The sequence below is a fragment of the Dama dama genome, chromosome 21 (genome assembly GCF_033118175.1).
Source record: "Dama dama isolate Ldn47 chromosome 21, ASM3311817v1, whole genome shotgun sequence".
Lineage (NCBI taxonomy): Eukaryota > Metazoa > Chordata > Mammalia > Artiodactyla > Cervidae > Dama > Dama dama.
Genome location: NC_083701.1, coordinates 72,935,158 through 72,954,195, shown reverse-complemented (window position 1 = coordinate 72,954,195; position 19,038 = coordinate 72,935,158). Strand labels below are relative to the sequence as shown.

General features: G+C 36.7%; 1 protein-coding gene across 1 annotated transcript in view; it reads left to right on the top strand.

Moving 5' to 3' along the window:
- CNBD1 (cyclic nucleotide binding domain containing 1) overlaps positions 1-19,038 on the top strand; it is a 384,488-nt gene that overhangs the window by 232,613 nt on the left and 132,837 nt on the right. Inside the window, exon 6 of the mRNA XM_061122766.1 lies at positions 7,312-7,457. Coding sequence (XP_060978749.1) covers positions 7,312-7,457 — 146 coding nt within the window. The remainder of the gene's footprint in view (positions 1-7,311; positions 7,458-19,038) is intronic.

The window sequence follows — 19,038 nt, the reverse complement described above, 5'->3', positions numbered from 1 at the left end:
AAGCCTCAATTTTCTTTTTTTAAATTTTCTTATTTTAAAAGGAGGAGATTGAATTTAGGAAATATAGTTCCTTGTAATTTGTGAAAATATAAAGAATTTTAGAATGGTGGGCAATCAACTAAATAAAATAATAGATCATTTATGTTGAAAGGAACCTTGGATTTTGTGTAATTTTACATTGGCTCTGTGAATCTCTCACTGCTCCTTCAGATGTGAAGGAGGAGAATTGGATCTAGTTTGGAAACTCACCTAGCCTCCCGTTCACTAAACTAGTGAAAGTCTGCTTTTATTTATATACAAGTCTGTGTAAGATTTAGTTTGAACAAAGTGTTCTGTGACTGTGTGTGTCTGAACACCATTGCTCTTGTCCAATCCTGTGTGCATGCTAAGTCGCTTCAGCTGTGTCTGACTCTGCAATCCTATGGGCTGCAGCCTGCCAGACTCTTCTGTCCATGGGATTCTCCAGGCAAGGATACTGGAGCGGGTTGCTATTTCCTACTCCAAGGGATCTTCCCAACCCTTTGCACCAGTGTCTCTTATGTCTCCTGCATTGGCAGGCAGGCTGTTTATCACTGGGGCGCCACCTGGGCAGCCTCATCCCATCCATATATATATAAAACCACTTGAGAGCATTAGTAAAAATATTAAAAATTGAAAACAATTGGTAATCTGTTCTCCATATGATCTGAAGCTCATATGTGGTAATAAGACGTTATTTAAAAGTAAACAAAGTAATACTGACCACAGCAAATTCTGCTGTCCAGACCAGAGCTTAAATATTCAGTGAAAATGGGATAACAATAATAAGCAACTTGAGGAAACATAAGCTTCCCCCAAATTCTCAGGGATATTGAAGGAATACCAAGTTTCCCACAGTACAGAAGGCTTAGCTCCCTAATGCTTTCTGTTTGGTTGGATATTTTCAATCATTATTGAAAGAAAATATGCACTCAGACAACAGGAGGATTTGATAAGGAGCTAAATATTTGAATTTTTCCATACATTCCCAAGGATCTGTTTCATTGTTTTTAATATTTTTAATTGTACTTTTAATTAGAAAACATGATTTCTTTATAGCTTTTACTCAAATTGGCTGACAGAATAATCTCAATCCCTCTTTAATTTGACAGCTCTTTAACTATATGAATCAGTTCTATCCAACAAATATCTTCATTTCCAATTAAAAATTAATTGTTTTATGACAGGACCTAAAGATATTTTCTTTGATGTTTATAAGTCACTGAGAAGAAAAAGTTAATCAGCCCCTCTGAAGTTTGCTTTCAATTTTAGAGAACTTCATGGGCCTTCTGGCAACTCTTCCTCAATAAATTTTTCTTGCAATCAGCATTCCTCCTGAATTCTGATTCCAAGAAATATTTTGCAAGTTTTGTTATGTGCATGTGTGTGTAATTGTGTGTTAGAATGATTTGTTCTTCACTTAGCATATTTTAGAATTTCAATTTCTTTTTAATCATCCTTAACTATGTGTCCTTAAGGAAGTAAACCTCTTTTTTAGTTTAAATATTGCTTCTTATAGCATTTTCCACCGCCGTTCTCTCCATTTACTTGCACCTGCATGTTCTGATTTACTACAATTTTATTGGCAAGCATCCTACTCAAGTTAAATGGCTCTATTTATGTGTCTTTTAATATAAGTTATAATATTTCTTCAACAAGATTTTCTGCACGTGGAGTCTGACTGCTTTCCTAGCCACTGCTGCAAGGACCCAGTCAATCCTCTTATACGTTTGAATCCCTTCTTGGGGAGAAGAGTTGTGAGTGCGGTAACAATGGAAGACAAGCACTTTTATGAAAGAGTCTAAATCTTTTTAAAAAGGCCACATGAGTCTGCCAGTGTTGGAAGTTAAACTTTATGTCATCTCAGTATTTAAATTGACTAGAAGATGTCGTATTGATAAGAGACAAGTGCAAGAATTTTTTGTTTATTTTACTCTTCAATCTAGTAAATTAGGGATTATTAGGAAAGCTAGATTATGAAGAAAAAAAACGCAGAAGCTCCATTTCATCTACACATCTAAGTAAATTAGTGTTAGGAGTATAGAGACCTTAAGAGAATACTGAACACTTTCCCACAGCCACATAATGTTTTCTAAAATGATCAAACTCTTCTCACCAGCAAGAAGGATGATAGATTAGTGGAGAGTGAAAAAGTCAACAGGTTAGCTAGAGTTTTACACAGTATAGATGGTGTGTGCCTATAACTTGAAACAAATAAAGGCTCGGGGAACAGTAGTGTGAATGCCAATGACTACACATAACAGAATTCAGCAGACGCCAATGCATGCAGGTGCTGGTGATCAGAAGCCACAGGCCTGCTTGTCATGGCTCTTTATAAGTTCCAAAGTTTGAGATGATCACCAGGAGAGAAAGGCATGGAAGAGAAATCATATCATTATTTTGTTTCCAACTGCAATGCCTGAAATACTGGGAATATATTAAGATGTTCCTTTTTGTCACCAGCTGGAATTGGGGCTAGAAATAGAAAAAGTGAGTAAATGAACATGCAAAGGGAATAACCTTTTTTTAATATGACTGCAAGTGGCCTGATAATTCGTAATGATGATAATGATAAGAAAGACAGTATTAAACGACTCCTTAGGTGGCTCAGACGGTAAAGCATCTGCCTGCGATGCAGGAGACCTGGGTTCGATCCCTGGGTTGGGAAGGTTCCCTGGAGAAGGAAATGGCAACCCACTCCAGTATTCTTGCCTGGAGAATTCCCTGGACTGAGGAGCCTGGTGGGCTACAGTCCACAGGTTGCAAAGAGTCGGACACGACTGAGTGACTTTGCTTTGCTTATTTATTGGTACTAGTTTGAACACTATAGTTTTTGAAGTATCTCTCAATATATGGATGTCTGCTTTTTGTTAGTCTGGTTTCTTTCACTGAAATTTTTCTACATTAAGAGTGGATCAACCTAAAAAAAAAAAAAAAAAAAAAAGAGTGGATCAGGAAGATGTAAGAAGGAGTGAGTATGATGTGTGTAAAAGTTCCTTCCAGGCAGGAAATGTAGAGGTTGAAAGAGAAAAAGTCCAATTTAGAGAGAGGAAGCGAAGGTCAGATTTTCAGAACTGAATGCCTTAGTGCAACATTTCAAGGATAGTAAACACCAGGGTGTGTGTTAGACTACATTGAAAAATGTTGGGGGCATTTCATCATTTGTCAGGGCATAGCCTCAGACACCCTGAAGACACGTGCCCATGGGGGTGCCCAAGTGAGACAAATGTGGAGGTGATAGGAGCCTGGAGGTGAGTTACAGCCCCTCTCTTGTTTCTCATTTTCCAAGCAGGATACTCCAAATATTTGAAAATTCTTGAGTGCTTGAGTAGGAAAGACAGAATTAAACTGAAAATTAGGAATATATAAATACTATTTATAGGAATAGGATTTCCAGAGTAAGATTATGTTACTTGAACATAAGAAATGGTTTTGCATTTTCAGTCAGAGTATGTAAATTATAAGCCCATTCTTTTTTTTTTTTTTTTTTTAAATCAAACTAATAGTTATAATTTTAGGATGACCTCCAGACTTTTAAACTTTATTTCTTGTAATGTCTTCTGTTAGTAATATGATTTTACAAATGTTTTTGACTGTCCCACCCACAAGATCCACATGTACTTCCTACTGCTTGTCATTAAGTGAAATCTATGCTGACTTTGTGCTGTGGGAGGAAATTAGGGGTGTTGCTATCCATCAGAGAATTTAAGGTTCAGCACGGAGTACAGGCCTCCTAGAAGTGCAAACTGAGGACCTCTGTATGTCTGCTCCTATACAAGCAATGAAATACTGGCAAAGACTGTCAAAATAATTTTTCTTTTTCAGAACTCTGAAATTAATCAAATGCATGCAACAAAATGAGGAGCATTTATTCAAGAAAAACAGCATAGTTTGTAGCTTTTTATCTTGACCTATTTTAATCCTTCTATCTCCAATTCTGTGATAGTCTTAAAAACTGGCAGCCTTGAAACTTCTAGAAGGACAGATTGTTCAGAAGCACCTTAAAAACCCGCACCCAGATCACTGCTACACTGTTTGTCTAGCAGTGTCCTGGAAAAGCCACATTCATAAGGTTTTGCTGCTATTTGGCCCTGGAAAGGAGGGGAAAATTTATTTCCAGATTTGCTACATTATCCGAACTGTTCAATTTTAAACAAAAATTATGAGATATGCAAAGAGATAACAAAGTGTCTCCCATTTGTAGGGAAAAAAATCAGCCAAGAACAAACAATGCCTTTAGAAGGTTCAAATGTTAGACTTAGTAGACAAAGATTTTAAATCTACCATTATGAAGAGGTTCAAAGAAATAAAGTAAACTGTATCTAATGAATTAAAGTAGAACATGAAAACAGCCTGCCCATTGGTAAAAGCTGGGTGACTTAATGGTTCAGGCATTTAAGAAAATCTCCAAATAAGTATTAGATGAATAAGTGAAATGAACAGAGAGTTAGCTGTACACTATGGTTCTGATGGTAAAGAATTCACCTGCAGTGCAGGAGACCTGGGTTCAATTCCTGGGTTGGGAAGATCCCCTGGAGGAGGGCATGCAACCCACTCCAGTATTCTTGCCTGGGGAATACCCATAGAGAGAGGAGCCTGGTGGGCTACAGTCCATGGGATCGCAAAGAGTTGGAAATGACTGAGTGACTAAGCATGCACACGGAGGGCATACACCCTGGTGGCGTAGACATTAAAGGGTCCGCCTGCAATTCAGGAGACCCGGATTCATTCCCTGGGTTGGGAAGACTCCCTGGAGGAGGAGATCACAACTCACTGCAGTATTTTTCCCTGGAGAATTCCATGGACAGAGGAGTCTGGCAGTCTACAGTCCAAGGGATTGCAAAGAGTTGGACACAACTGAGTGACTAACACTTTCACCCACTCATGAGAATAATAATGTCTCACCACATAGATATCAATAAAAGAAATTACATAAAAGATGCAAATAGAGATTATGGAGTTAAAAAGTACAGTAACAAATAAAAACTTCACTATAAGGGTTCAGGAATAGATTAGTTCTGGCAGAAGAAAAGTTTGATAAATTTCAAGAAGATGTATATAGTAAGATGATACAGTCAAAAGAACAGAAAAAATAAGCATGAAAAGAATGAACAGTGCCTCAGAGACCCATGAGACACCACCAAGTATACTAGAATCAACACAATGAGAATTCCAGAGGGAGAGAACAGATCAAAGAGAGAGACTATTTGAAGACAGAATAGCCAAATCTTTCCAATTTGATGAAAAGCATTAAGCTACTCATCCGTATTGGTAGATGTGGCTACTATATATATCTAACAACACAGTTCATTTCTGAATCTTCTTTAATCCTTTTCATTAGCTTGATAACTGGTCAATTTTACCCAGGTAATAATTCATGGCTGTGTGAATTATTATAATATAACTAACTCTGAGCAAACAAAACCCAGTAACTTTCTGTCTTTTCCCAACTATTATCTGAGAAGATGCAGATTTCCTAGGCACTTGGTCTATCTTTCAAATTATTACAGGCAATTACCGTATCAAACGTTTTAACACTAAAAATGTATGTCTGTTTTTAAAATCTGTGATGTTATTTCCTTGTAATCTCTGTTTGATTGCTAATCAATGATATTTATTTCAGGATTTGGTTATAATATCATGCCATTTCTGAATACTGATTCTTTATTATTGCATCTGAAGTACACAGTTTTAAATGATGTTAAAAGGGGGTGCTAGTTAACTGAAAACTATTTCTTAAGAATATTTCTTAAAGAGATGGGAATACCAGACCACCTTACTTGCCTCCTGAGAAATCTGTATGCAGGTCAGGAAGCAACAGTTAGAACTGGACATGGAACAACAGACTGGTTCCAAATAGGAAAAGGAGTACGTCAAAGCTGTATATTGTCACCCTGCTTATTTAACTTATATGCAGAGTACATCATGAGAAATGCTGGGCTGGAAGAAGCACAAGCTGGAATCAAGATTGCCGGGAGAAATATCAATAACCTCAGATATGCAGATGACACCACCCTTATGGCAGAAAGTGAAGAAGAACAAAAAAGCCTCTTGATGAAAATGAAAAAGGAGAGTGAAAAAATGGCTTAAGACTCAACATTCAAAAAATGAAGAGCATGGCATCCAGTCCCATCACTTCATGGCAAATAGATGGTGAAATAATGGAAACAGTGACAGACTTTATTTCCTTTGGCTCCAAAATCTCTGCAGATGGTGACTGCAGCCATGAAATTAAATGACGCTTGCTCCTTGGAAGAAAAGCTATGACAAATCTAAACAATATAGTAAAAAGCAGAGACATTACTTTACCTACAAAGGTACAGTCAAAGCTGTGGCTTTTCCAGTACTCATGTGTGGATGTGAGAGTTGGACTATAAAGAAAGCTGAGCACTGAAGAATTAATGCTTTTGAACTGTGGTGTTGTAGAAGACTCTTGAGAGTCCCTTGGACTGCAAGGAGATCCAACCAGTCCATCCTAAAGGGGATCAGTCCTGAATATTCATTGGAAGGAGTTATGCTGAAACTGAAGCTCCAATACTTTGACCACCTGATGCAAAGAAGTGACTCATTGGAAAAGACCCTGATGCTGGGAAAGATTGAAGGCAGGAGGAGAAGGGGGTGATAGAGGATGAAATGGTTGGATGGTATCATTGACTCAATGAATGTGAATTTGAGCAAACTCAGGGAGACAATAAAGGACAGGGAAGCCTGGAGTGCTGCAGTCCATGGGGTTGGAGAGAGTTGGATATGACTGAGCAACTGAACTGAATGAAAAGTAAATAAATATCATCTATCATAGGATAACTGTGTTTTATTTAAAATTACACATGCATCTTTCAAGTTAACATTTATATTCTCAAATGTTAAATTACAGATTCATTTGCTGTGACTGTAATAGTATTTTAAAAATACAAAATAAATAATAGCTAAAACATCAATCATTTTACTGTCTAAAAAGGTATTGTTATTATAATAACTAATAATGAGAGATATAATCTTAAAACTGAAGCACTGAGTTTTCTATTAAATATGTAAATTTACATAAATATGTAAATTAAGCTTTAATACCCTAAAGTTTAAAGTTTCATGGAGGTGCATCTTTATCTTGAAAGGAGACACATATGTCTTAAATATTATTAAGGCAAAAGAGAACACCATCACTTATTCTTGAGCAACCATTTTAAAAACAAGAATAAACAAATTTGGAAATTCAAAAATCAAGGATTTTTTGCTCTGTCTGTTTCTTTGCATCTATGCTATAGTCTCTTAATATGCAATCTTTTTTATTTTAAGGCCCATTCATAGGACTCCATCTGAACACAACATTGTGTGGAAGATGCTGAAAACAATTCCAGATTTAACCTCTCAACTACTTGATGAGCATCTTAAAATACTTAGTAGGAATGTCATTTCTGAAACCTGGATAAAAGGCAGCACAGGTAAGCTGACTAATCTGGAGCAAAACTTGGCAAAAGACAAAACGTGTGTCACTACTTTGAGTTTTCTGTCATAATAATCTTAATTTCACTTGACATGCTGGAATGTACTGTTTGGATGTACATCATTTGTAAAGGTATAAATAGTGAAATAACACTCACATTTTGGTAATTAGACTTTAAAGGTATACCATGGTCTTTCTCCGTTTTGAACATGGATCAGAATCCCTCAGGACTCACTGAAAGTGTTGCTATGCTCAGCGCCTAAGTTTTCTGATTCAGTAGATTTAGGATGAAGCTTAATTTGCATTTCCAATAACATTCCAGGGGTTTCTGCTGGTCTGGGAACCACACTTTGAAAACCATTCATTGACACACACACATTTGTTGACAATCTAGCACTGATTTTCATAGTTAAGACAGTAAGTGGTCAAAGTACTTATTTGACTGATCCATATATTGAGGGGGAAAAAAAATAAACAACTTCAGACAAATTTTAGTTAAGTTTCCCATTTTAATTTCTAGTGCCTTGACAAGGGATATAATGGATGCATTAACAGAAGCATTTTATATGTTAATATTTTGGGGTGGTGGCCTATAAATAAACACACACTCAGAGTCACACACACACCCCTAAACCAACAGAGTTAAACATTATTCTTTTGCATTTGTTTAAGACCTATTAGAAAATTATGAAAAGGCAAAAACACATTGACACTGAAAAATGAGCCTCCCAGGTCAGTAGGTGTCCAATATGCTATTGGGGAATAGCAGAGAAATAGCTCCAGAAAGAATGAAGAGGCAGACCCAAAGCAGAAATGACACCCACTTGTGGATGCATTGGGTGGTGAAAGTAAACAACAGTGCTAAAAGAACAATATTGAATAAATCAAGGTAAACTGGATGTGGTCAAACAGGAGATGGCAAGAATGAACATCGACATTTTAGGGATCAGTGAACTAAAACGGATGGGAATGGGAGAATTTAATTCACATGACCATCTTATCTACTATAGGAAAGCATCCCTTAGAAGGAATGGAGTAAACCTCATAGGCAGCAAGAGTCCGAAATGCGGTACTTGTGTGTAATCTCAAAAGTGACAGAATGATCTCGGTTTGTTTCCAAGGTAACCATTCTATATCACAGTAATCCAAATCTATGCCCCAACCACTCATGCAGAAGTCTCTGAAGACCTACAAGAACTTTTAGAACTAACACACACACACACACACACACACACACAAATGTTCTTTTCCTCAAAAGGGTAGAAATGGCAAGAACCTAACAGAAACAGATGAAATTAAGAAGAGGTGGCAAAGATACATGGAAGAATTGTAGGGAAATGGTCTTGATGGCATGGCTATCCATGGCGGTGTGATCACGCACCTAGAGCCAGACACCTGGAGTGTGAAGTCAAGTGGGCCTTAGGAAGCACCACTCTGAACAAAGCTAGTGGAGATGATAGAATTCCAGCTGAGCTATTTCAAATCCTAAATGATGATACTGTTAAAAACGATGTTGCTGCACTCAATATGCCAGAACATTTGGAAATCAGCAATAGCCACAGGACTGGAAAAGGTCAGTTTTCATTCCAATCCTAAAGGAAGGCAATGCCAAAGAATGTTCAAACTACCACACAATTGTGCTCATTTCGCACATTAGCAAAGTAATGCTCAAAATCCTTCAAGCTAGTCTTCAACCGTACATGAACCAAGAACTTCCAGACGTTCAAGCTGGATTTAGGAAAGGCAGAGGAATCAGAAACCAAATTGCCAACATAAAAAAAAAAAAAAAAAAAAAAAAAAAAAACATCCAGGGAAACATTTACTGCGGCTTCATTGACACAGTACAGCCTTTGACTGTGTGGATCACAACAAACTGTGGAAAATTCTTCAAGAGATGGAAATCTCAGACCATCTTACCTGCCTCCTGAGAAACCTGTATGCAGGTCAAGATGCAACAGTTAGAACCAGACATGGAACAATGGACTGGTTCCAAATTGGGAAAGGAATACGTCAAGGCTGTATTTTGTCACCCTGCTTACTTAACTTATATGTAGAGTGCATCATGTGAAATGCCGGGCTGGATGAATCAAAAACTGGAATCAAGATTTCCAGGAGAAATATCAATAATCTCAGATATGCAGATGATACTATTCTAATGGCAGAAAGTGAAGAGGAACTAAAGAGCCTCATGATGAATGTGAAAGAGGAAAGTGCAAAAGCTGGCTCTAAACTAAGCATTCAAAAACCTAAGATCATGGCATCTGGTTCCATCATTTCATGGCTAATAGATGGGGGAAAAATGGAAGCAGTGACATATTTTATATTCTTGGACCCCAAAATCACTGCAGATAGTGATTGCAGTCACTGGCTGCAATCAAAAGATGCTGGCTCCTTGGAAGAAAAGCTCTGACAAAACTAGACTGCATATGAAAAAGCAGAGACATCAATTTGTTGACAAAAGTCTGCATGGTCAAAGCTATTGTTTTTCCAGTAGTCATGTACAGATGTGAGTGCTGGACTTTACAGAAGGGTGAATGAAAAAAGAGTTGGTGCTTTCAACTGTATTGCTGGAGAAGATGCTTGTGAGGCCCTTGGACAGCAAGGAGTTCAAACCCATCAGTCCCGAAAGAAATCAACCCTGAATATTCATTGGAGAGACTGATGCTGAAGCTGAAGCTCCAATATTTAGGTCACTTGATGCAAAGAGCCAAGTCATTGGAAAACACCCTGAGACTGGGAAAGATTGAGGACAGGAGGAGAAGGGAGGGACAGAGGATGAGATCATTGGATATCATCACCGACTCAATGGAAATGAGTTTGAGCAAACTCTGGGAGATGGTGATGAACCGGAAGGCTGGAGTAATGCAGTCTTGGGGTAGCAAAGAGTTGGACACCACTTAGCAACTGAACAGCAACGCTTAGCAAAGAGACACTAAATTTATTTAATACATCCTTTGGGTAATGAATATCTCTTGTTTATTCCTCCCAGTATCAAATGAAAGTGATATTGTTATTATTCTCCTCAGACAAGGACCCTAAGGCACAAAATAGCATGTGGAGTATTCCTGATTAGAACTACTTTCAAATAAAATTTAGCCTTAATGCTAAATGTATTCTCTGTCCACTATGCCACTCTATTAATAAAATGGCCCATCAGGATCATAATATTTAAAACGAAACTGGAATTTTGTAACATGTCTGCCTATTGAAAAGATTTACATATTTTGAAAGCTTTCCTCCTACAGTCCTATAGTTATTTTCTTTGGATCTGATGTCAGACAGTGAAAGTTAAATTGTAGGAATTTGCAGAGGATAAAAGGTTTTGAAAGGGGAAAAAAAAGAAGAAACGTTCAATGTTGTTTTGCCATTAGCTTGAGGGTAATAATTAAAATTTAATTTGTTCCATCATAAATCTGTAAAATCTTACTTCTTATGGTAAAAAAATATGGAGGATACCTAAATATCCTTTAATAGAAGATAGAATATATTTTGATACATTTATTCTATGGAAGTCTAGGCAGAGATTAAAAAGAATGAGGTGGATTATATACACTGACTTAGAAATTTATGAAGGACAATAAATGAAAACAGAACAAATGCCGAGCTATATAAATAGTATGAAATCATTGTATAAAACTTGAAATTGTATGTATATATATAGTCACATAAAATACACAGTAAAAAACTACATAGAAGTAGATTCAGAAAGATACTGCAAACATTTAAAAACATGTTACCTTTATGTAGGGAGGGGAAAGGAATCGAAGACCAGTGAAAAGGAGCAGTTAACTCTTTTATTCTACATATATTTTGTGTTGAATTCTCCACAATGAATGTATATTTGTGTGCTAGTGTTTTTAAGTAGTTACTAGTTTTTTCTGAAAGGTTTTAAAACTAAAATTAGAAGCAAGTACTGTATTTTCCAAGTATTGTAATGACTTGTGTGATAAACTGATAAAATATGAACTTTCATTCCTTAACAAAGACCAACTTTCAAATGTGAAGATTTATGTTAAATAAGACTTTGCAATTCATTTCAATAGTGCATATTTTTAAACACATCAAACATTTTTACTATCTGTCTTTACACCTACATGTGCTACAACCCTTCTCTTGAGTTTTTAAGACATCTAATTCTAGCAACTCACTTGTGTTTCACTATCAAAGCAGTCAACTCATTAAATATGTGACCTTTGTAAATCTCTTTGTTCTTCCAACTCTAAAAAAAACAAAACAAAACAGGTCCAAGCAGGTGTCTTTCTTTTTCCCTTTTCTTTATTCATGTGAGCACTTCCCTCCCTCTGCTGTTATTTAAAGGATTTCCCCAGTAACCCCTCGTCACCAGGCTGCTGACTTTCAATCTGCCACTAAGGCTTTGGTTTCTTTCTTGTAATTCTGCACAGCTGTTTGCACCTTCTGGTCTCTTTTCTGGTCATAGGATTTTTTGGAGTTTCATCATTTAAGGCAGCTTCCTAGGCTTAGAGCTACTCACTTAGCCTCTCGTGAATTATTTTCTTAAACAATAAAATATTAACAAGAGCAGCAATTTCTTGATTTCAAGTACTGAGTAATACACATACATATTTCTAGTTTAAGTGAAAATGGTACTAAAAGCATGATTACTATATTAAGATCATTATATATAAAGATTATTTATGCTACTATAAAATACTTTATATATATATATATATATATATAGAGAGAGAGAGAGAGAGAGAGAGAGTACATATGGTAAACTCTATATGCTATATAGATATAGTTTACTTAATTTAATTGATCCCAAGAGTTTCCCACTGGATCTCGTTTTATGGCCCGGGCAGAGGGCATTTAAGACTGGCAAACTAAAGTTCAGAAAGCTAAGAAAATTAGCTTAGAAGAGAATCCAATGTAATAGCTAAAATGAAATTGGATCATAGATAAAAGTTTTATTAATATCTACCTTTAAATTAACATTGCAACGTTCCTATGAAATTATTGATATAGGGATTTTTGTCTCAATATATATATGTCAATTTTGCTCTTTTCTTTTCCTGAAGTCCACTAGGTCTTAATGTTATTTCTCTGCTATTTCTTTCCATTTATTCCCTTTTAGTCTTACTTTCTATGAGGTTATATCTCAAAAAATCCGTAGCTCCTCATTGTAAAATATTGTATTTATTTTTAATGCTGAAAAATATGTTTAGATTACTAAACCTTAAACATATCTTAGCATGCATAGACTTTATTTTCTGTAGTGGCTTAAATTTCACATAGCATATAAAAACGTAGTAGTTACATCTCATGAAAAATTTAATGGGCACCTGCCCCATATATAAATTAACCATAATTCGAACAATATGCTCTTACAATAGAAGTAATAAAATATTTAACCTTACCTTAAAGACTATGGCTCTCTTAAAGGCAAGTGTGGCCTTGAAGAACGTTTATCGATTCTAAAGTGTACATGTGCTTTCACTGCAACTAAAGTGTTCTCCATGGGCCATAAAGATTCATCCTTGAAAGTTGCATTAATTTTCTCAAAACCTCACAAACGTCTCTTGGATAGGGTGTGCATGTGTGCTTAGTTATATCCGACTCTTTTGAGATCCCATGGACTATAGCCCACCAGGTTCCTCTGTCCATGGAATTTTCCAGGCGAGAATACTGCAGGGGGTTGCCATTTCCTTCTCCAGGGGATCTGCCCAACCCAGGGATCGAAACTGCGTCTCTCATGTCTCCTTCATTGGCAGGTGGATCTCTACCACTATACTGCCTGGGGATCCTCTTGGGTGAGAGGAAGGTAGAAATGAAACTGGAACCTTGAAATGCAGATAAACATTGAAAAAAAGTTTCTGGAAATTTAATATGGGATTTTAAGTATTGTTGACTAATTTAAATATTGTAATTAGGCAAGTCTTTTTCATCTATATTTCTAAAAGTTTATTAAAGCTATCCAAAATTCTTTAATCTTTTTATTAGTAAAATTTGGTTATTTATATAGTTTTGAAATTCTAATTTACTTAAACTTGAATAGTAATTTCAGCAACATAAAATATATTATTTCACTGAATATTGGAAAAATTAAAAAATATAATATATGTAGATAATTTGACTTAGCATGACAATTTCTGAATTGGAAAATGACTGGAATATGATTATCCCAAGAATACATAATGGATGCAAAAATGGGACTGAATCCAGACCTCCTAAACCAGTACTTGATCCATCTACAGTATCTTATTTTGAAAAGAAAAAATTATTAGTACATAGTAAATCATTTAAAATGGTATCTACCTAAAGACCTAAAGGTAAGACTGGAAGCCATTAAACTCTTAAAAGAGAACACATAAGCCAAGCAGTCTTTGATATAAATTGTAGCAATATTTTTTTCAGTGTATTTCCTAAAGCAGAGGAAATAAAAGTAAATATAAACAAATGGAACCTAAATTAAATTTAAAAGCTTTTGCACAGAAGAGGAAACCATTGACAAAAAGACAACTTACTTAATGGGAAAAAAATTTTGCAAGTAATGTGACTTTTATATAAATGGAGTTAATATACAAAATATTTAAACAACTCATACAACTCAACATTGAAAACACAATCAACTTGGTTAAAAATGAGCTGAATAGATATTTTTCAAAGAATACATACAAATGGTCAACAGGCACAGGAAAAGATGCTCAATCTCACTGTCAATTCAGTTCAGTCTCTCAGTCGTATCCGTCTCTTTGTAACCCCATGAACCGCAGCACGCCAGGCCTCCCTGTCCATCACCAACTCCTGGAGTGCACCCAAACCCATGTCCATTGAGTCGGTGATGCCATCCAGCCATCTCATCCTCTGTCATCCCCTCCTCCTCCCGTCCCCAATCTTTCCCAACATCAGGGTCTTTTCCAATGAGTCAGTTCTTCACATGAGGTGGCCAAAGTATTGGAGTTTCAGCCTCAGCATCAGTCCTTCCAATGAACACCCAGGACTGATCTCCTTCAGGATGGACTGGTTGGATCTCCTTGCAGTCCAAGGGACTCTCAAGAGTTTTCTCCAACACCACAGTTCAAAAGCAACAATTCTTCAGTGCTCAGCTTTCTTTGCAGTCCAACTCTCACATCCATACATGACTACTGGAAAAACCATAGCCTTGACTAGATGGACCTTTGTTGTCAAACTAATGTCTCTGCTTTTAAATATGCTATCTGGGTTGGTCATAACTTTTCTTCCAAGGAGTAAGCGTCTTTTAATTTCATGGCTGCAGTCACCATCTGCAGTGATTTTGGAGCCCCCCCAAAATAAAGTCTGACACTGTTTCCACTGTTTCCCCATCTATTTCCCATGAAGTGATGGGACCAGATGCCATGATCTTTGTTTTCTGAATGTTGAGCTTTAAGCCAACTTTTTCACTCTCCTCCTTCACTTTTATTAAGAGGCTTTTTAGTTCCTCTTCACTTTCTGCCATAAGGGTGGTGTTATCTGCATATCTGAGGTTATTGATATTTCTCCCGGCAATCTTGATTCCAGCTTGTGCTTCCTCCAGCCCAGCGTTTCTCATGATGTACTCTGTATATAAGTTAAATAAGCAGGGTGACAATATACAGCCTTGAGGTACTCCTTTTCCTATTTGGAACCAGTCTGTTGTCCCATGTCCAGTTCTAACTGTTGCTTCCTGACCTGCATACAGGTTTCTCAAGAGACAAGTCAGATGGTCTGGTATTCCCATCTCTTTAAGAATTTTCCACAGTTTATTGTGATCCACACAGTCAAAGGCTTTGGCATAGTCAATAAAGCAGAAATCGATGTTTTTTTTAGGAACTCTCTTACTTTTTTGATGATCCAGTGGATGTTGGCAATTTGATCTCTGGTTCTTCTGACTTTTCTAAAACCAGCAATCTCACTGTCAGGGGAATGCAAATTAAAACCAAAGTGGGATACTATGTTACACCTGTTAGAATGGCTATCATCAAAAAGACCAGAAATAACAAATGTTGGCAAGGATATGGAGAAAAGAAAACCTTTATAAGCTGTTAGCAAGGATGCACAATGGTGCAGTCACTGTGGAAAACAGTATGGAGGGTTCTCAAAATACTAGTATAAGACCCAGCAGTCCCATTTCTGGGTATTCTTACAAAAAGAAAAAAACCAAAAACACTCATTTGAAAACACTGATTTGAACATGCACCCAGTATTCGTAGCAACGTTATTTACAACTGCCAAGATATGGAAGGAACACAAATGTCCATCTACAGATAAATGAATAAAGAAGATGGAATAACTATTCAGTCATAAAAATAATATTTTGCCATTTGTAGCAACATAGATAGACTTAGAGGTTATGTTGAGTGAAATAAGTCAGAGTTGGAAAGACAATTATATGATATCACCTATATGTGAAATCTAAAAAAATAAACTATAACAAAAAGAAACAGATTACTTTGGCTATTCGAGGTTTTTTGTATTTCCATACAAATTGTGAAATTCTTTGGTCTAGTTCTGTAAAAAATACCGTTGGTAGCTTGATAGGGATTGCATTGAATCTATAGACTGCTTTGGGTAGAATAGCCATTTTGACAATATTAATTCTTCCAATCCATGAACACGGTATGTTTCTCCATCTGTTTGTGTCCTCTTTGATTTCTTTCATCAGTGTTTTATAGTTTTCTATGTATAGGTCCTTTGTTTCTTTAGGTAGATATACTCCTAAGTATTTTATTCTTTTTGTTGCAATGGTGAATGGTATTGTTTCCTTAATTTCTCTGTCTGTTTTTTCATTGTTAGTATATAGGAATGCAAGGGATTTCTGTGTGTTAATTTTATATCCTGCAACTTTACTATATTCATTGATTAGCTCTAGTAATTTTCTGGTAGAATCTTTAGGGTTTTCTATGTAGAGGATCATGTCATCTGCAAACAGTGAGAGTTTTACTTCTTCTTTTCCTATGGAACTGGAGGAATCAACCTGCCTGACTTCAGACTCTACTACAAAGCCACAGTCATCAAGACAGTATGGTACTGGCACAAAGACAGAAATATAGATCAATGGAACAGAATAGAAAGCCCAGAGATAAATCCACGAACCTATGGACACCTTATCTTTGACAAAGGAGGCAAGGATATACAATGGAAAAAAGACAACCTCTTTAACAAGTGGTGCTGGGAAAACTGGTCAACCACTTGTAAAAGAATGAAACTAGAACACTTTCTAACACCATACACAAAAATAAACTCAAAATGGATTAAAGATCTAAATGTAAGACCAGAAACTATAAAACTCCTAGAGGAGAACATAGGCAAAACACTCTCCGACATAAATCAAAGCAAGATCCTCTATGACCCACCTCCCAGAATATTGGAAATAAAAGCAAAACTAAACAAATGGGACCTAATGAAACTTAAAAGCTTTTGCACTACAAAGGAAACTATAAGTAAGGTGAAAAGACAGCCCTCAGATTGGGAGAAAATAATAGCAAATGAAGAAACAGACAAAGGATTAATCTCAAAAATATACAAGCAACTCCTGCAGCTCAATTCCAGAAAAATAAATGACCCAATCAAAAAATGGGCCAAAGAACTAAACAGACACTTCTCCAAAGAAGACATACAGATGGCTAACAAACACATGAAAAGATGCTCAACATCACTCATTATCAGAGAAATGCAAATCAAAACCACAATGAGGTACCATTACACGCCAGCCAGGATGGCTGCTATCCAAAAGTCTACAAGCAATAAATGCTGGAGAGGGTGTGGAGAAAAGGGAACCCTCTTACACTGTTGGTGGGAATGCAAACTAGTACAGCCACTATGGAAAACAGTGTGGAGATTCCTTAAAAAACTGGAAATAGAAGTGCCATATGACCCAGCAATCCCACTTCTGGGCATACACACTGAGGAAACCAGATCTGAAAGAGACACGTGCACCCCAATGTTCATGGCAGCACTGTTTATAATAGCCAGGACATGGAAGCAACCTAGATGCCCATCAGCAGATGAATGGATAAGGAAGCTGTGGTACATATACACCATGGAATATTACTCAGCCATTAAAAAGAATTCATTTGAACCAGTCCTAATGAGATGGATGAAGCTGGAGCCCATTATACAGAGTGAAGTAAGCCAGAAAGATAAAGAACATTACAGCATACTGACACATGTATATGGAATTTAGAAAGGTGATAACGATAACCCTATATGCAGAACAGAAAAAGAGACACAGAAATACAGAACAGACTTTTGAACTTTGTGGGAGAATGTGAGGGTGGGATATTTGAAAAGAACAGCATGTATACTATCTATGGTGAAACAGATCACCAGCCCAGGAGGGATGCACGAGACAAGTGCTCCGGCCTGGTGCACTGGGAAGACCCGGAGGAATCGGGTGGAGAGGGAGGTGGGAGGGGGGATCGGGATTGGGAATACATGTAAATCCATGGCTGATTCATATCAATGTATGACAAAACCCACTGGAAAAAAAAAATAATAAAAAAAAAAAAAAAAAAAAAGAATCAGGCTCACATATATAGAGAACAAACTGGTGGCTACTAGTGGAGATAAAAAAGGAGGGGTAAGATAAGATGGGGTAGGGGATTAAGAAGTACAAGCTACCTTGTATAAAATAAATAAGCTACCAGGATTTATAGTCAGTACAATACATGGACTATAACCACACACGCTCAGTCAGTTCGGTCGTGTCTGACTCTCTGCGACTCCATGGACCATGGCCCCCCAGGCTTCTCCATCCATGGGATTTTCCAGGCAAGAGGACTGGAGTGGGGTGCCATTTTCTTCTCCTGGAATATAACCATGTTTTATAGTAAATAGAAATGCAATATAACCTTTAAAAAATGAGTCACTAGGTTCTATATCTGAAACTTACATAATATTGAACATCAGCTATACCTCAATAAAAAGAGAAAATGATATCTACCTAATACTAATAAAATATTTTTTTTTTAAAATAGAGCCCCTCTTTGCCATTTCAAATACAGCTATCATCTTTTATATAAATGGAGTCCCAGCTTCCAGAATGGCTTTATTTGACTGCTTTTTAAAATAAGTATAACTTGAGTACTGATGAGATATGTTCTGACCAAAAATATTTTCCATGGATCACAAAGTCCCTATATTACTTAAACTCCTTAGCTGGGCTTCCCTGGTGGCTCAGATGGTAAAGAATCTGCCTATAATGTGGGAGACCTGAGTTTGATCCCTGAGTCAGGAAGACCCCCTGCCTGGAGAAGGAAATGGCAACCCACTACAGTATTCTTGCCCAGAGAGTCGCATGGACAGAGGAGCGTGGTGGGCTACAGTCCATGGGGTCACAGAGAGTGAGACACAACCAAATTCCTTAGATTACTTAAACTCTTAAGGCATCCTTAATATCATAGATAGTTTTTAAAATGTAAATATAAAAATTAATGCATTGCAGGCAGAATTTATTTAGTTAGATTCACTATCACTGGGCCAAGGCTGAAGGAAAAGGAAAATTTCCTCCAGAGGAACTGAAAAATGACATTCATCAATAAGGTGAACATGTTTTATGAATAGAGTCCAGTGAAATTCCAACAATATTCACACAGAAATTGTGTTCAGCTGTGAGTAACAAA